The 17393-nt window shown below is 41.5% G+C and overlaps 1 protein-coding gene across 12 annotated transcripts in view; it reads right to left on the bottom strand.

Moving 5' to 3' along the window:
- Nucleotides 1-17393, bottom strand: part of LOC117303459 (mucin-4-like) — a 73278-nt gene that overhangs the window by 51867 nt on the left and 4018 nt on the right. For 5 of the 12 annotated variants that reach the window (XM_033787661.1, XM_033787668.1, XM_033787669.1 and 2 more), the window contains 11 exons: nucleotides 13546-13680; nucleotides 9325-9588; nucleotides 8247-8528; nucleotides 7108-7371; nucleotides 6030-6311; nucleotides 4390-4647; nucleotides 3807-4079; nucleotides 3154-3426; nucleotides 2345-2617; nucleotides 1715-1978; nucleotides 187-450 (listed from right to left, as the gene is read on the bottom strand). In XM_033787661.1, coding sequence (XP_033643552.1) covers nucleotides 187-450; nucleotides 1715-1978; nucleotides 2345-2617; nucleotides 3154-3426; nucleotides 3807-4079; nucleotides 4390-4647; nucleotides 6030-6311; nucleotides 7108-7371; nucleotides 8247-8528; nucleotides 9325-9588; nucleotides 13546-13680 — 2832 coding nt within the window. Of the gene's footprint in view, nucleotides 1-186; nucleotides 451-1714; nucleotides 1979-2344; nucleotides 2618-3153; nucleotides 3427-3806; nucleotides 4080-4389; nucleotides 4648-6029; nucleotides 6312-7107; nucleotides 7372-8246; nucleotides 8529-9324; nucleotides 9589-13545; nucleotides 13681-14014; nucleotides 14793-17393 lie in introns of those variants that run through there. The other 7 variants (XM_033787673.1, XM_033787663.1, XM_033787666.1 and 4 more) reach the window with 7 other exon arrangements.

Genomic DNA, 17393 nt, shown 5'->3' with positions numbered 1-17393 from the left:
AAAGCAACTACGTTAAAGCTCCTTGCTCAATGACATACATTGTAAGTGCCAGGACTCCAACCCACACTTATGCTGATCAGAAACACCAGAGCTTGAGTTTGGTGGTCTTAATAGCAGAGTCACGACAAGCAACTTGATAAATGATACTGACAGGGGATGATAATTAAAACAAGTTGTCTGTGTTACCTTTGACGCTGACAGTGAAAGTACAACTTCCTTCATTAGAGACAGAATCTTGTGCTGTGCATGTCAACTCATGATCACCAACATTGAAAGTTCCACCTGAAACAACCACTCCACCCAAAGAATTTTGGCAAGAAACATCAATGCAGCAATCAATGTTATCAACGGCAGAGGGTTGTGAAGACCAGTCTACTTGAGCACTTGGTGTCCCCGGAAACACAAACGTTTCCGAGCTGGATGGACACGTCACAGTCGGAGGTATCGAATCTTGTAGAAAGAAAACAGATCAACAATAAAATTAAAGATAACAACTTATAATGCAAAGCTCCATTAAATAATGTCAGAGTTTTGAAGCTATATCCTTCAGTGAGTGGGAGAATTTGAATTGTTTATTTTTCTTCATGGATGAGCAGTTAATCTGCCTGGGTCAGTCATTAGCCCTACTGGTCTGTTTGTGATCCAAAATAAAGGATTTGGGTACTTTTGGTTTAAATCAAAACACAAACGTACGTCTAAAGATTTACATATACGTACACGGTTTAAAGATAATGTTGATAGCAAACTTTTTTTGCGAAGTGTTGTACTTTTTGAGAAATGAGTTTAACATTAAAAAAACAAAAACAATTTTTGTTTCAGCGAGAAGAAAATCATTTTAGCTTGTACACGGGATCTGCATGCGACTCTCCTGAAAACATTGCTATGTGATTGTCGCTTTTCATAAACTTGACAACTGATAGGCTAAAACAAGTACAGTTTGATTACATTAAATGCAGCATCAGAGTCAAGATTTCTCTAGAAGACGATCAGAGCAAATTGATCGAAAGGTGAGTTGAAACCAAAGATTCTTTTCAGAACCATCCCAACTCAGATAGTCCTTACATGGTGTTACCGCAAACCTTTCCATATAAATTATATTACATACAACTTCATTCACAGAGAGTTAGGGATTAATGTCATGGTAAACAAATCGATTTACAACAGGCTCCAATTTGGGAAAGGAATTACATGGAGATACCAGGTGTACATTTGTAAAGACGAAAAGGATGTAATATTTAAAGAACCCAGTGCACTTTTATCAAAAAGAGAAGGGGTTTGCCTGGTGTTCCTGGCTGTGGCTGCTGTATCACCGATAGCACCTTGTAAACCCTTATAAGGTGCTAAATAATTGGGTCTCAGGATTCATCTCTGTAAGTTTTTATATTTTCAGCGCCTTGATAACCTTGTTTAGTAGATAAGTGCGCTATATAAGACTTCAATATTGTTATTATGGGCTTGGTTTTTAATAGAGCTTTCCCATAATGTAACATGACAATGAATATTCTATTAAACATTAAATGTGTTTCATATTGGACACTATAAACACCCGTTAAAAAAAAAATCCTATGATCTTGTAAAGAAAAATCAAGTCCTCTTTTTCAAAGAAAAAGATAATGAAAGTTTCATAAAAAAAACTGAAAGAGTTTGGTTTTCTTAAGAAAACAGCAAAATTACAAAAGCAAATGTTATTCATAAAAGAAGCTGACAATGTTACCTTTGACGGTGACAGTGAAAGTACAATTTCCAACATTAGAAGCAGAATCCTGTGCTGTGCATGTAACTTCATTGTTACCAACGTTGTAAGTTCCACCTGAAACAACCACTCCACCGACAGAATCTTGGCAAGAAACACTGATGCAGCAATCAACGTTATCAACGGCAGAGGGTTGTGAAAACCAGTTGACTTGAGCACTTGATGAACCAGCAGGCACAAATGTTTCTGAGCTTATCGGACATGTCACAGTTGGAGGTATCATATCTTGTAGACAGAAAACAGATCAATAATTAAATAAAAGACAATGGACACCTTTGGTATTGTTAAAGACCAGTCAAAATATGCACAAAATAACAAACCTGTGCAAATTTGAACTCAATTGGTAGTTGAAGTTGCGAGATAATAATGGAAGAAAAAACACCCTTGTTACACCACACAAAGTTGTGTGCTTTCAGATGCTTGATTTTGGGTCCTCAAAATCTAATTCTGAGGTCTCGAAATCAGATTTGTGGAAAAATACTTCTTTCTCAAAAACAATCAAGGTATTTAAAAACCCAAGTATTGCAAGTTACAGCTTCTGTACAAAGAAATAAAAAACAAGTACAATGATCAACTCAAAAAATCACTTACCGTTAACAGTGATGACAAATACACAGGACCCTTCATTAAGGTCATTATCGTAAGCTCTACAGGTCACTGTTGTTGTACCGACTTGGAAAGATCCACCAGAAGTTACGACAATGTCAGGACCGTCTTTACAAACAACACTGTCAGCATTAACTGTAGTATCAACAATGTCAGTGGCATCTGGTGAACTTGACCAAGAAACAAGAGCACTAGCCATTCCAGAAGCCAAATAGGTAGTTACATCCATTGGGCATGTGACATTTGGAGCAACATTGTCTGCCAAAAACAAAAAACAAAAAGTTTGTTAGCAAATACTCAACCTGGCATATTGGCAAATAATGTTCAAAACATCACAAAATCAGGGATCCACATTGGTTTTTATTACCGTTTGGACATCTGACAACAAGAGCTTCATTGTCCAACACAAACAAACCAAACAAGTGTGTTAGCAAATACTCAACCTTTGGCAAACAATGTTTGAACAAAGAAAAAACAAAATGACTGTCACAAACAGTCAGTGATCCACATTGGTTGTATTACCGTTTGGACATTTGACAATAAGAGCTTCATTGTCCAACACAAACAAACCAAACAAGTATGTTAGCAAATACTCAACTTTTGGCAAACAATGTTTGAAAAAAAAAATGACTGTCACAAACAAAACTCATCACAGTTCACCTGACACTAAATTGAAAAACGCCATTTTAAATCACAAACAATCAAGGTATTTAAAAACCCAAGTATTGCAAGTTACAGCTTCTTTACAAAGAAATAAAAAACAAGTACAATGATCAACTCACAAAATCACTTACCGTTAACAGTGATGTCAAATACACAGGAACCTTCATTAACGTCATTATCATAAGCTCTACAGGTCACTGTTGTTAGACCGGCTTGGAAAAATCCACCAGAAGTTACGACAATGTCAGGACCGTCTTTACAAACAACACTGTCAGCATTAACTGTAGCATCAACAACATCAGTGGCATCTGGTGAAACTGACCAAGAAACAAAGGCACCAGCCAATGAAGCATCCACGTTTGTAGTTTCAGCACTTGGACATGTGACAGTTGGACCTTCGTTATCTGCCAAAAACAAACCAAACAAGTATATTAGCAAAAATACTCAACTGTGGTGAAATAATGTTAAACCATCACAAATTCAGGGATCCACATCGTTTGGATATTTGACACTTTGAGCTTCATTGTCCACCAAAAACAAAACAAACAAGTGTGTTAGCGAATACTAAACTTTTGGCAAACGTTGTTTGAACATCATAAAATCACAATGTTGAGTCTGTCACACACTGAACAGTTTACCTGCGACCCTAAATTAAAAAACACCATTTAAAATCAGAAACAAGCAAAGTATATTTAAAGACTAAAGTATTGCAAATGAAGTCCAGCTTTTCTATAAACAAGTCAAAACACATATACAATATGATCAGCTCACAAAAAATACTTACCGGTAACAGTGATGACAAACGCACAGGACCCTTCATTTAGGGAAATATCGCTAGCTCTACAAGTCACTGTTGTTTTACCGACTTGGAAAAATCCATCAGAAATCGTTACATTGTCAAGATTGTCTTTACAAACAACACTGTCAGCATTAACTGTAGCATCAACGACATCTTCGGCAAATGGTGATCTTGACCAAGTAACAATGGCACCAGCCATTCCAGAATCCACATTGGTAGTTTTATTAGTTGGACATGTGACAGTTGGAGCTTCGTTGTCTGCCAAGAAAGAATCCCCCCAAAACAAGTATGTTAGCAAATACTCGAACAAAGAAAAATCATAATGACTGTCACACACAAAACTCATCAACACTCACATGAGACTAAATTATATTTATAAAAAAAACGTTTGTATCGATATCTGTATAAAGGGCTAGGTTATTATTCTTATTATTATCATTGAAAAAGCCTTTTTTAAATCAGAAACAACAAAATAATTTCAAAACACAAGTATTGCAAAATAAAACTCAGCTTTTGTACAATTAATCAAGCTCGAGTACAATATAATCAGCTCACAAAAACTACTTACCGACAATAATGACAAATACACAGAACCCTTCATTAAGGGCAGTATCGTTAGCTCTACAAGTCACTGTTGTTGTACCGGCTTGGAAAAATCCACCAGAAGTTACAACATTGTTAAGACCGTCTCTACAAACGACACTGCCGGCATTTACTGTAATATCAACGTCAGTGGCATCTGGTGAACCTGACCAATCAACAAAGGCACCAGCCACCCCACTAGTAGTTTTATCCATTGGGCATGTGACAATTGGACCATCGTTATCTGCCCAAAACAAACCAAACAAGTATATTAGCAAACTGTGGGGAAATATGCATCAGGATGACAAGCCGTATATCTTTGCAAATTCTTGTATTTGTCGAGGAACTTTCTCACATCCTTAACAGTTATTTCGGGCTTTGATTGCATTGTAAAGAGCCCCTTGGAGGATGACAGTACTAGCCATGAGGGTTAAGTAGAGTTCTGGAAGATTGTCCTAAGATCAGCAAAATCTTATGCCATACAATCTAAAATTTGATGATCTGTGCAAGATATGTTCGGGATTGATTAATGGATCTGAAATTATTTGTAAGCGTCAAAAATATTCACAAAAAAACAATCAGACGAGTTGGTCTACATAGCAACACTGGCAAGCCTACTATCAGGTTTTTGTAGGGGTTTGCACATAGAGTTGGAAGTAAATCTGTATTCTGTAATTCACTAATTCTTCAACCCCCAAAATAAACAATTTTTCTTACAAATGTTATAGTGGTGACAGAAACAGTCCAACCAAGATGACAAGCCACAAACCTCCACAGTTTCTTGTATTGTTGTTGATTGTTGTAGGGGACTAACATTTTGATCTTTGGGCTTTTTACAGTGGTTGTTGCTGCTCGAGTGGTTGACAAATTTGTACATTTTTTAAAGTTTCAGCAGTTCAAGCATAAACAATACATTGTACTTGGTTGACTTATAAGACTTGAAGATAATCTCATCCCTTTAACTGGAATGAACTTGATACCACATCTTATATTCAGCCATGGTCAAGCTGTCTAAAGACTCAAGTAATGGTATTGCCAGAGTTGGTTCAAATCTTTGCAGCTGCACTGGTGTCCATGAATAAGACACTTTATCATTATTTCTTTGATCTTTAAGTGGCAAATCTTATTAGGACTCCTATCATGAAAGAGCTGGTGCTTACCCAAATAGTTCTGGCAGTGGCAGCAAACTGCACTTAATCACCTCTAATTTAATAGTTAACCTCTTTTTAATAGTTTCTGCAAGCCATGAAACCATGGAGAAGGATTGATATTTGAATGACAAGATTAAAAGAAAATTTGGAATAACTTTTTTCAAATTATTATGTAACCAATGATTCCAGTAGAAGAACTCGAGTGTAATTACCAGGGTAAACCAAGATAAGTGTTCTGGGTGCTTTTAAGTGCACTCTAATCTTTTCTTTGAGCTTCTCTGAAATTTAACAATGAACTTTCAATAAATCCTTTTGTGTGTTTAATTTTTGACACATAAACACCCTCTTAAACAAACCAAAAATCCAAAAGGGGAAAGTAAAAAAACACGAGATAATTTTTTTCTTAAAAAAGGAGGAAAGATTCATGACCCGTTGCAATTATTTGTAAAATTTGTACTGTATAACCCAATCTCACCTGGAGGCATTGTTTGAGTTACATCAGTGGTTGTCACATCATGGGTTGTGGGACCAGGTCTTGGTACACCAGGGGTTGTTGTTACATCAGGAGTTGTTACATCAGGGGTTGTCAAACCAGGGGTTATTAAATCAGGGGTTGTTACATCAGGAATTGTTACACCAGGGGTTGTCACATCAGGGGTTGTTACATCAGGGGTTGTCACACCTGGGGTTGCAGCCTCTGTTGTTGCTGCTTCAGTGGTGGTTGACCCTGTTGTTGCTGATTCAGTGGTTGCTGCCTCTGTCGGTTTAAAGATAATGTTGATAGCAAACTTTTTTTGCGAAGTGTTGTACTTTTTGAGAAATGAGTTTAACATTAAAAAAACAAAAACAATTTTTGTTTCAGCGAGAAGAAAATCATTTTAGCTTGTACACGGGATCTGCATGCGACTCTCCTGAAAACATTGCTATGTGATTGTCGCTTTTCATAAACTTGACAACTGATAGGCTAAAACAAGTACAGTTTGATTACATTAAATGCAGCATCAGAGTCAAGATTTCTCTAGAAGACGATCAGAGCAAATTGATCGAAAAGTGAGTTGAAACCAAAGATTATTTAAAGAACCCAGTGTACTTTTTATCAAAAAGAGAAGGGGTTTGCCTGGTGTTCCTGGCTGTGGCTGCTGTATCACCGATAGCACCTTGTAAACCCTTATAAGGTGCTAAATAATTGGGTCTCAGGATTCATCTCTGTAAGTTTTTATATTTTCAGCGCCTTGATAACCTTGTTTAGTAGATAAGTGCGCTATATAAGACTTCAATATTGTTATTATGGGCTTGGTTTTTAATAGAGCTTTCCCATAATGTAACATGACAATGAATATTCTATTAAACATTAAATGTGTTTCATATTGGACACTATAAACACCCGTTAAAAAAAAAATCCTATGATCTTGTAAAGAAAAATCAAGTCCTCTTTTTCAAAGAAAAAAATAATGAAAGTTTCATAAAAAAAAACTGAAAGAGTTTGGTTTTCTTAAGAAAACAGCAAAATTACAAAAGCAAATGTTATTCATAAAAGAAGCTGACAATGTTACCTTTGACGGTGACAGTGAAAGTACAATTTCCAACATTAGAAGCAGAATCCTGTGCTGTGCATGTAACTTCATTGTTACCAACGTTGTAAGTTCCACCTGAAACAACCACTCCACCGACAGAATCTTGGCAAGAAACACTGATGCAGCAATCAACGTTATCAACGGCAGAGGGTTGTGAAAACCAGTTGACTTGAGCACTTGATGAACCAGCAGGCACAAATGTTTCTGAGCTTATCGGACATGTCACAGTTGGAGGTATCATATCTTGTAGACAGAAAACAGATCAATAATTAAATAAAAGACAATGGACACCTTTGGTATTGTTAAAGACCAGTCAAAATATGCACAAAATAACAAACCTGTGCAAATTTGAACTCAATTGGTAGTTGAAGTTGCGAGATAATAATGGAAGAAAAAACACCCTTGTTACACCACACAAAGTTGTGTGCTTTCAGATGCTTGATTTTGGGTCCTCAAATGGAATGAACTTGATACCACATCTTATATTCAGCCATGGTCAAGCTGTCTAAAGACTCAAGTAATGGTATTGCCAGAGTTGGTTCAAATCTTTGCAGCTGCACTGGTGTCCATGAATAAGACACTTTATCATTATTTCTTTGATCTTTAAGTGGCAAATCTTATTAGGACTCCTATCATGAAAGAGCTGGTGCTTACCCAAATAGTTCTGGCAGTGGCAGCAAACTGCACTTAATCACCTCTAATTTAATAGTTAACCTCTTTTTAATAGTTTCTGCAAGCCATGAAACCATGGAGAAGGATTGATATTTGAATGACAAGATTAAAAGAAAATTTGGAATAACTTTTTCAAATTATTATGTAACCAATGATTCCAGTAGAAGAACTCGAGTGTAATTACCAGGGTAAACCAAGATAAGTGTTCTGGGTGCTTTTAAGTGCACTCTAATCTTTTCTTTGAGCTTCTCTGAAATTTAACAATGAACTTTCAATAAATCCTTTTGTGTGTTTAATTTTTGACACATAAACACCCTCTTAAACAAACCAAAAATCCAAAAGGGGAAAGTAAAAAAACACGAGATAATTTTTTCTTAAAAAAGGAGGAAAGATTCATGACCCGTTGCAATTATTTGTAAAATTTGTACTGTATAACCCAATCTCACCTGGAGGCATTGTTTGAGTTACATCAGTGGTTGTCACATCATGGGTTGTGGGACCAGGTCTTGGTACACCAGGGGTTGTTGTTACATCAGGAGTTGTTACATCAGGGGTTGTCAAACCAGGGGTTATTAAATCAGGGGTTGTTACATCAGGAATTGTTACACCAGGGGTTGTCACATCAGGGGTTGTTACATCAGGGGTTGTCACACCTGGGGTTGCAGCCTCTGTTGTTGCTGCTTCAGTGGTGGTTGACCCTGTTGTTGCTGATTCAGTGGTTGCTGCCTCTGTCGGTTTAAAGATAATGTTGATAGCAAACTTTTTTTGCGAAGTGTTGTACTTTTTGAGAAATGAGTTTAACATTAAAAAAACAAAAACAATTTTTGTTTCAGCGAGAAGAAAATCATTTTAGCTTGTACACGGGATCTGCATGCGACTCTCCTGAAAACATTGCTATGTGATTGTCGCTTTTCATAAACTTGACAACTGATAGGCTAAAACAAGTACAGTTTGATTACATTAAATGCAGCATCAGAGTCAAGATTTCTCTAGAAGACGATCAGAGCAAATTGATCGAAAGGTGAGTTGAAACCAAAGATTATTTAAAGAACCCAGTGTACTTTTTATCAAAAAGAGAAGGGGTTTGCCTGGTGTTCCTGGCTGTGGCTGCTGTATCACCGATAGCACCTTGTAAACCCTTATAAGGTGCTAAATAATTGGGTCTCAGGATTCATCTCTGTAAGTTTTTATATTTTCAGCGCCTTGATAACCTTGTTTAGTAGATAAGTGCGCTATATAAGACTTCAATATTGTTATTATGGGCTTGGTTTTTAATAGAGCTTTCCCATAATGTAACATGACAATGAATATTCTATTAAACATTAAATGTGTTTCATATTGGACACTATAAACACTCGTTAAAAAAAAAATCCTATGATCTTGTAAAGAAAAATCAAGTCCTCTTTTTCAAAGAAAAAAATAATGAAAGTTTCATAAAAAAAAACTGAAAGAGTTTGGTTTTCTTAAGAAAACAGCAAAATTACAAAAGCAAATGTTATTCATAAAAGAAGCTGACAATGTTACCTTTGACGGTGACAGTGAAAGTACAATTTCCAACATTAGAAGCAGAATCCTGTGCTGTGCATGTAACTTCATTGTTACCAACGTTGTAAGTTCCACCTGAAACAACCACTCCACCGACAGAATCTTGGCAAGAAACACTGATGCAGCAATCAACGTTATCAACGGCAGAGGGTTGTGAAAACCAGTTGACTTGAGCACTTGATGAACCAGCAGGCACAAATGTTTCTGAGCTTATCGGACATGTCACAGTTGGAGGTATCATATCTTGTAGACAGAAAACAGATCAATAATTAAATAAAAGACAATGGACACCTTTGGTATTGTTAAAGACCAGTCAAAATATGCACAAAATAACAAACCTGTGCAAATTTGAACTCAATTGGTAGTTGAAGTTGCGAGATAATAATGGAAGAAAAAACACCCTTGTTACACCACACAAAGTTGTGTGCTTTCAGATGCTTGATTTTGGGTCCTCAAATGGAATGAACTTGATACCACATCTTATATTCAGCCATGGTCAAGCTGTCTAAAGACTCAAGTAATGGTATTGCCAGAGTTGGTTCAAATCTTTGCAGCTGCACTGGTGTCCATGAATAAGACACTTTATCATTATTTCTTTGATCTTTAAGTGGCAAATCTTATTAGGACTCCTATCATGAAAGAGCTGGTGCTTACCCAAATAGTTCTGGCAGTGGCAGCAAACTGCACTTAATCACCTCTAATTTAATAGTTAACCTCTTTTTAATAGTTTCTGCAAGCCATGAAACCATGGAGAAGGATTGATATTTGAATGACAAGATTAAAAGAAAATTTGGAATAACTTTTTCAAATTATTATGTAACCAATGATTCCAGTAGAAGAACTCGAGTGTAATTACCAGGGTAAACCAAGATAAGTGTTCTGGGTGCTTTTAAGTGCACTCTAATCTTTTCTTTGAGCTTCTCTGAAATTTAACAATGAACTTTCAATAAATCCTTTTGTGTGTTTAATTTTTGACACATAAACACCCTCTAAAACAAACCAAAAATACAAAAGGGGAAAGTAAAAAAACACGAGATAATTTTTTTCTTAAAAAAGGAGGAAAGATTCATGACCCGTTGCAATTATTTGTAAAATTTGTACTGTATAACCCAATCTCACCTGGAGGCATTGTTTGAGTTACATCAGTGGTTGTCACATCAGGGGTTGTGGCACCAGGTGTTGTTACACCAGGGGTTGTTGTTACATCAGGAGTTGTAACATCAGGGGTTGTCAGACCAGGGGTTGTGAAAACTTGGGTTGTAACATCATGGGTTGACACACCAGGGGTTGTCAAACCAGGGGTTATTAAATCAGGGGTTGTTACATCAGGAATTGTTACACCAGGGGTTGTCACATCACGGGTTGTTACATCGGGGGTTGTCACACCTGGGGTTGCAGCCTCTGTTGTTGCTGCTGCTGTTGTTATCGCCTCTGTGGTTGCTGAATCAGTGGTTGCAACCACTGTTGTTGCTGTTTCAGTGGTTGCTGCCCCTGTTGTTGCTGTTTCAGTATTTGCAGCCACTGTTGTTGCTGTTTCAGTGGTTGCAGCCTCAGTTGTTGCTGCTTCAGTGGTTGCAACCACTGTTGTTGCTGCTTCAGTGGTTGCCACCCCAGTTGTTGCTGTTTCAGTGGTGGCAGCCCCTGTTGTTACACCATCAGTGGTTTCATCGACTGTTGTTGCTGTTTCAGTGGTTGCAGCCTCTGTTGTTGCTGTTTCAGTGGTTGCAACCACTGTTGTTGCTGTTTCAGTGGTTGCAGCCCCTGTTGTTGCTGTTTCAGTGGTTGCAGCCTCTGTTGTTGCTGCTTCAGTGGTTGCAACCACTGTTGTTGCTGCTGCTGTTGTTATAGCCTCTGTGGTTGCTGATTCAGTGGTTGCTGCCTCTGTCGTTGCTGTTTGAGTGGTTGCAGCCCCTGTTGTTGATGTTTCAGTGGTTGCCGCCTCTGCTGTTCTTGCTTCAGTGGTCGCAACCACTGTTGTGGCTGCTTCAGTGGTTGCAGCCCCTGTTGTTGCTGTTTCAGTGGTTGCAGCCTCTGTTGTTATAGCCTCTGTGGTTGCTGTTTCAGTGGTTGCTGCCCCTGTTGTTGCTGTTTCAGTATTTGCAACCACTGTTGTTGCTGTTTCAGTGGTAGCAGCCCCTGTTGTTACTACATCAGTGGTTTCACCGACTGTTGTTGCTGCTTCAGTGGTGGCTGACCCTGTTGTTGCTGATTCAGTGGTTGCTGCCTCTGTCGTTGCTGTTTGAGTGGTTGCAGCCCCTGTTGTTGCTGTTTGAGTGGTTGCAGCCCCTGCTGTTGATGTTTCAGTGGTTGCTGCCCCTTTTGTTGCTGTTTCAGTGGTTGCAGCCTCTGTTGTTGCTGCTTCAGTGGTTGCAGCCACTGTTGTTGCTGCTGCTGTTGTTATAGCCTCTGTGGTTGCTGAATCAGTGGTTGCAACCACTGTTGTTGCTGTTTCAGTGGTTGCTGCCCCTGTTGTTGCTGTTTCAGTATTTGCAGCCACTGTTGTTGCTTTTTCAGTGGTTGCAGCCTCAGTTGTTGCTGCTTCAGTGGTTGCAACCACTGTTGTTGCTGCTTCAGTGGTTGCCACCCCAGTTGTTGCTGTTTCAGTGGTGGCAGCCCCTGTTGTTACACCATCAGTGGTTTCATCGACTGTTGTTGCTGTTTCAGTGGTTGCAGCCTCTGTTGTTGCTGTTTCAGTGGTTGCAACCACTGTTGTTGCTGTTTCAGTGGTTGCAGCCCCTGTTGTTGCTGTTTGAGTGGTTGCAGCCTCTGTTGTTGCTGCTTCAGTGGTTGCAACCACTGTTGTTGCTGCTGCTGTTGTTATAGCCTCTGTGGTTGCTGATTCAGTGGTTGCTGCCTCTGTCGTTGCTGTTTGAGTGGTTGCAGCCCCTGTTGTTGTTTCAGTGGTTGCCGCCTCTGCTGTTCTTGCTTCAGTGGTCGCAACCACTGTTGTGGCTGCTTCAGTGGTTGCAGCCCCTGTTGTTGCTGTTTCAGTGGTTGCTGCCCCTGTTGTTGCTGTTTCAGTATTTGCAGCCACTGTTGTTGCTGTTTCAGTGGTTGCAGCCCCTGTTGTTGCTGCTTCAGTGGTTGCCACCCCTGTTGTTGCTGTTTCAGTGGTGGCAGCCCGTGTTGTTACAGCATCAGTGGTTTCATCGACTGTTGTTGCTGTTTCAGTGGTTGCAGCCTCTGTTGTTGCTGCTTCAGTGGTTGCAACCACTGTTGTTGCTGTTTCAGTGGTTACAGCCCCTGTTGTTGCTGTTTCAGTGGTTTCATCGACTGTTGTTGCTGTTACAGTGGTTGCAGCAACTGTTGTTGCTGTTTCAGTGGTTGTCGCCTCTGCTGTTCTTGCTTCAGTGGTCGCAACCACTGTTGTTGCTGCTTCAGTGGTTGCAGCCCCTGTTGTTGCTGTTTCAGTGGTTGCTGCCCCTGTTGTTGCTGTTTCAGTATTTGCAGCCACTGTTGTTGCTGTTTCAGTGGTTGCAGCCTCTGTTGTTGCTGCTTCAGTGGTTGCAACCACTGTTGTTGCTGCTTCAGTGGTTGCCATCCCTGTTGTTGCTGTTTCAGTGGTTGTCGCCCCTGTTGTTGCTGCTTCAGTGGTTGCTGCCCCTGTTGTTGCTGCTTCAGTGGTTGCTTCCCTTGTTGTTGCAGCTGTTGTTGCTGCTTCAGTGGTTGCAACCACTGTTGTTGCTGTTTCAGTGGTTGCAGCCCCTGTTGTTGCTGTTTCAGTAGTTGCTTCCCTTGTTGTTGCTGTTTCAGTGGTTGCGACAACTGTTGTTGCTGCTGCAGTGTTTGCAACCACTGTTGTTGCGGTTTCAGTTGTTGCAGCCCCGATTGTTGCTGTTTCAGTGGTTGCAGCCCCTGTTGTTGCTGTTTCAGTAGTTGCAGCCACTGTTGTTGCTGCTTCCGTGGTTGCAGTCGTTGTTTGAGTCACATCAGTGGTGGTGACATCAATGGTTGTCACGACAGTGTTTTGTACATCTGTGGTGATTTATTAATATTTGAGTTAACATTTGGTGTTTTTGGTTTTGTTTCACACATAAACACCCTCTCTAACAAATCAATTACACAACAAAAGAGCACAGTAACAGATGAGATAAAATTTTCTGAAAAAGGTGGAAATACTTCAATCAATGTGAGCTTCGCCTAGATTCATGACCTGTTGCAATAAATTGACACCTTTTTAACTTTAAAACCCACTCTCACCTGGAGGCGACATTGTTGAAGTTACATCAGTGGTTGGCATATCAGTGTCAGTGGTTGGCACATCAGGGGTTGTCACGACAGTGGTTGGCACTTCAGTAGGCACTTCAGTGGTTGTCACGACAGTGGTTGGCACATCTGTGGTGAAATAACCATCAAGATTACAAGCTACATATCTTTTCAATTTATTGTATTTTCCATTTTGTCAGCAGGGAACTTTTTCCCCAGTCTAAATAATTATTCATGGCTTGGGTTGCATTGATAACACATCTTATTATCAGCCATGGTCAAGCTGTCTCATGCACCAGACTCGAGTGACGGTATTGCCATAGTGAGTTTGAGTCTTGGCAGCTGCAACGGTGTCCATGAATAAGACACTTTATCATATTTTCTTTGACCTTTTAGTGGCACATCTTAAGATGGATTCTGACCATGAAAGAGAAGGTGCTTGTACATTAAAACCCACTCTCACCTGAAGGCGACGCTGTTGAAGTTACATCAGTGGTTGGCGCATCAGTGTTCGTCAAATCAGGGGTTGCTGTTGTTATATCAGGGGTTGTCTGACCAGGGGTTGTGAAAACTTGGGTTGTAACATCATGGGTTGACACACCAGGGGTTGTCAAACCAGGGGTTTTTAAATCAGGGGTTGTCAAACCAGGGGTTGTTACATCAGGAATTGTTACACCAGGGGTTGTCACAGCAGGGGTTGTTAAACCAGGAGTTGTCACATCAGGGGTTGTTACATCAGGGGTTGTCACAACAGGGGTTGCAGCCTCCGTTGTTGCTGCTTCAGTGGTTGCAACCACTGTTGTTGCTGCTTCATGGGTTGCCACCCCTGTTGTTGCGGTTTCAGTGGTAGCAGCCCCTGTTGTAGCTGCATCAGTGGTTTCATCGACTGTTGTTGCTGTTTCAGTGGTTGCAGCCTCTGTCGTTGCTGCTTCAGTGGTGGCTGACCCTGTTGTTGCTGCTTCAGTGGTTGCAACCACTGTAGTTGCTGATTCAGTGGTTGCCGCCTCTGTTGTTACTGCTTCAGTGGTTTCAGTGTCTGTTGTTGCTGTTTCAGTGGTTGCAGCCTCTGTTGTTGCTGCTTCAGTGGTTGCAGCCACTGTGGTTGCTACTTCAGTGGTTGCTGCCTCTGTCGTTGCTGTTTGAGTGGTTGCAGCCTCTGTTGTTGCTACTTCAGTGGTGGCTGTTTCAGTGGTTGCAGCCACTGTTGTTGCTGCTTCAGTGGTAGCAGCCCCTGTTGTTGCTGTTTCAGTGGTTGTTTCTCTTGTTGTTGCTGTTTCAGTGGTTGCAGCCTCTGTTGTTGCTGCTTCAGTGGTTGAAACCACCATTGTTGCTGCTTCAGTGGTTGCAACAACGGTTGTTGCTGCTTCAGTCGTTGCCGCCCCTGTTGTTGCTGTTTCAGTAGTTGCTGCCCCTGTTGTTGCTGTTTCAGTGGTTGCAGCCTCTGTTGTTGCTTCTTCAGTTGTTGAAATCACCATTGTTCCTGCTTCAGTGGTTGCAACTACTGTTGTTGCTGCTTCAGTGGTTGCTGCTCCTGTTGTTGCTGTTTCAGTGGTTGCAGCCTCTGTTGTTGCTGCTTCAGTGGTTGAAATCACCATTGTTGCTGCCTCAGTGGTTGCAACTACTGTTGTTGCTGCTTCAGTCGTTTCCGCCCCCGTTGTTGCTGCTTCAGTGGTTGCAGCCCCTATTGTTGCTGTTTCAGTGTTTGCTGTCACTGTTGTTGCTGTTTCAGTGGTTGTCGCCCCTGTTGTTGCTGTTTCAGTGGTTGCTGCCTCTGTTGTTGCTGTTTCAGTGGTTGCAGCCTCTGTTGTTTTCACGTCAGTGGTTGCAACCACTGTTGTTGCTGCTTCAGTCGATGCAACCACTGTTGTTCCTGTTTCAGTGGTTGCAGCCCCTGTTGTTGTTGTTTCAGTGGTTGCAGCCTCTGTTGTTGCTGCTTCAGTGGTTGCAGCCCCTGTTGTTGCTGTTACAGTAGTTGCTTCCCTTGTTGTTGCTGCTCCAGTGGTTGCAACAATTGTTGTTGCTGCTGCAGTGGTTACAACCACTGTTGTTGCTGTTTCAGTTGTTGCAGCCCCGGTTGTTGCTGCTTCAGTGGTTGCTGCCCCTGTTGTTGCTGCTTCAGTGGTTGCAGCCTCTGTTGTTGTTGTTTCAGTGGTTGCAACAACTGTTGTTGCTGCTGCAGTGGTTACAACCACTGTTGTTGCTGTTTCAGTGGTTGCAGCCCCGGTTGTTGCTGTTTCAGTGGTTGCTGCCCCTGTTGTTGCTGCTTCAGTGGTTGCAGCCCCTGTTGTTGCTGCTTCAGTGGTTGCCGCCCCTGTTGTTGCTGTTTCAGTGGTTGTAACTTCTGTTGTTGCTGCTTCAGTGGTTGCAACCACCGTTGTTGCTGTTTCAGTTGTTGCAGCCCCGGTTGTTGCTGCTTCAGTGGTTGCTGCTTCAGTGGTTGCAACCACTGTTGTTGTTGTTTCAGTGGTTTCCGCCCCTGTTGTTGCTGTTTCAGTGGTTGTTGCTGTTTCAGTGGTTGCTGCCCCTGTTGTTGCTGTTTCAGTTGTTGCAGCCCCGGTTGTTGCTGTTTCAGTGGTTGCAGCCCCTGTTGTTGCTGCTTCACTGGTTGCAACCACTGTTGTTGCTGCTTCAGTGGTTGCAACCACTGTTGTTGCTGTTTCAGTTGTTGCCGCCACTGTTGTTGCTGTTTCAGTGGTTGAAGCCTCTGTTGTTGCTGCTTCAGTGGTTGTAACCACTGTTGTTGCTGCTTCAGTGGTTGCAGCCCCTGTTGTTGCTGTTTCAGTAGTTGCTTCCCTTGTTGTTGCTGTTTCAGTGGTTGCAACCACAGTTGTTGCTGTTTTGGTTGTTGCAGCCCCGGTTGTTGCTGTTTCAGTGGTTGCAGCCACTGTTGTTGCTGTTTCAGTAGTTGCAGCCACTGTTGTTGCTGCTTCAGTGGTTGCAACCAAAGTTGTTGCTGTTACGGTTGTTGCAGCCCCAGTTGTTGCTGTTTCAGTAGTTGCAGCAACTGTTGTTGCTGCTTCAGAGGTTGCAACCCCTGTTGTTGCTGTTTCAGTAGTTGCCTCCCTTGTTGTTGCTGGTTCAGTGGTTGCAACCACAGTTGTTGCTGTTTCGGTTGTTGCAGCCCCGGTTGTTGCTGTTTCAGTGGTTGCAGCCCCTGTTGTTGCTGCTTCACTGGTTGCAACCACTGTTGTTGCTGCTTCAGTGGTTGCAACCACTGTTGTTGCTGTTTCAGTTGTTGCCGCCACTGTTGTTGCTGCTTCAGTGGTGGCTGACCCTGTTGTTGCTGTTTCAGTGGTTGCTGCCCCTGTTGTTGCTGTTTCAGTGGTTGAAGCCTCTGTTGTTGCTGCTTCAGTGGTTGTAACCACTGTTGTTGCTGCTTCAGTGGTTGCAGCCCCTGTTGTTGCTGTTTCAGTAGTTGCTTCCCTTGTTGTTGCTGTTTCAGTAGTTGTGACAACTGTTGTTGCTGCTGCAGTGGTTGCAACCACTGTTGTTGCTGTTACAGCTGTTGCAGCCCCGGTTGTTGCTGTTTCAGTTGTTGCTTCCCTTGTTGTTGCTGTTTCAGTGGTTGCGACAACTGTCGTTGCTGCTGTAGTGGTTGCAACCACTGTTGTTGCTGTTTCAGTTGTTGCAGCCCCGGTTGTTGCTGTTTCAGTGGTTGTCGCCCCTGTTGTTGCTGTTTCAGTAGTTGCTTCCCTTGTTGTTGCTGTTTCAGTGGTTGCGACAACTGTTGTTGCTGCTGCAGTGGTTGCAACCACTGTTGTTGCTGCTTCAGTTGTTGCAGCCCCGGTTGTTGCTGTTTCAGTGGTTGCAGCCCCTGATGTTGCTGTTTCAGTAGTTGCTTC

The sequence above is a fragment of the Asterias rubens genome, chromosome 19 (genome assembly GCF_902459465.1).
Source record: "Asterias rubens chromosome 19, eAstRub1.3, whole genome shotgun sequence".
Classification (NCBI taxonomy): Eukaryota; Metazoa; Echinodermata; class Asteroidea; order Forcipulatida; family Asteriidae; genus Asterias; species Asterias rubens.
The sequence above is the reverse complement of the archived record's forward strand: the minus strand, read 5'-3'. Positions and strand labels throughout refer to the sequence as shown.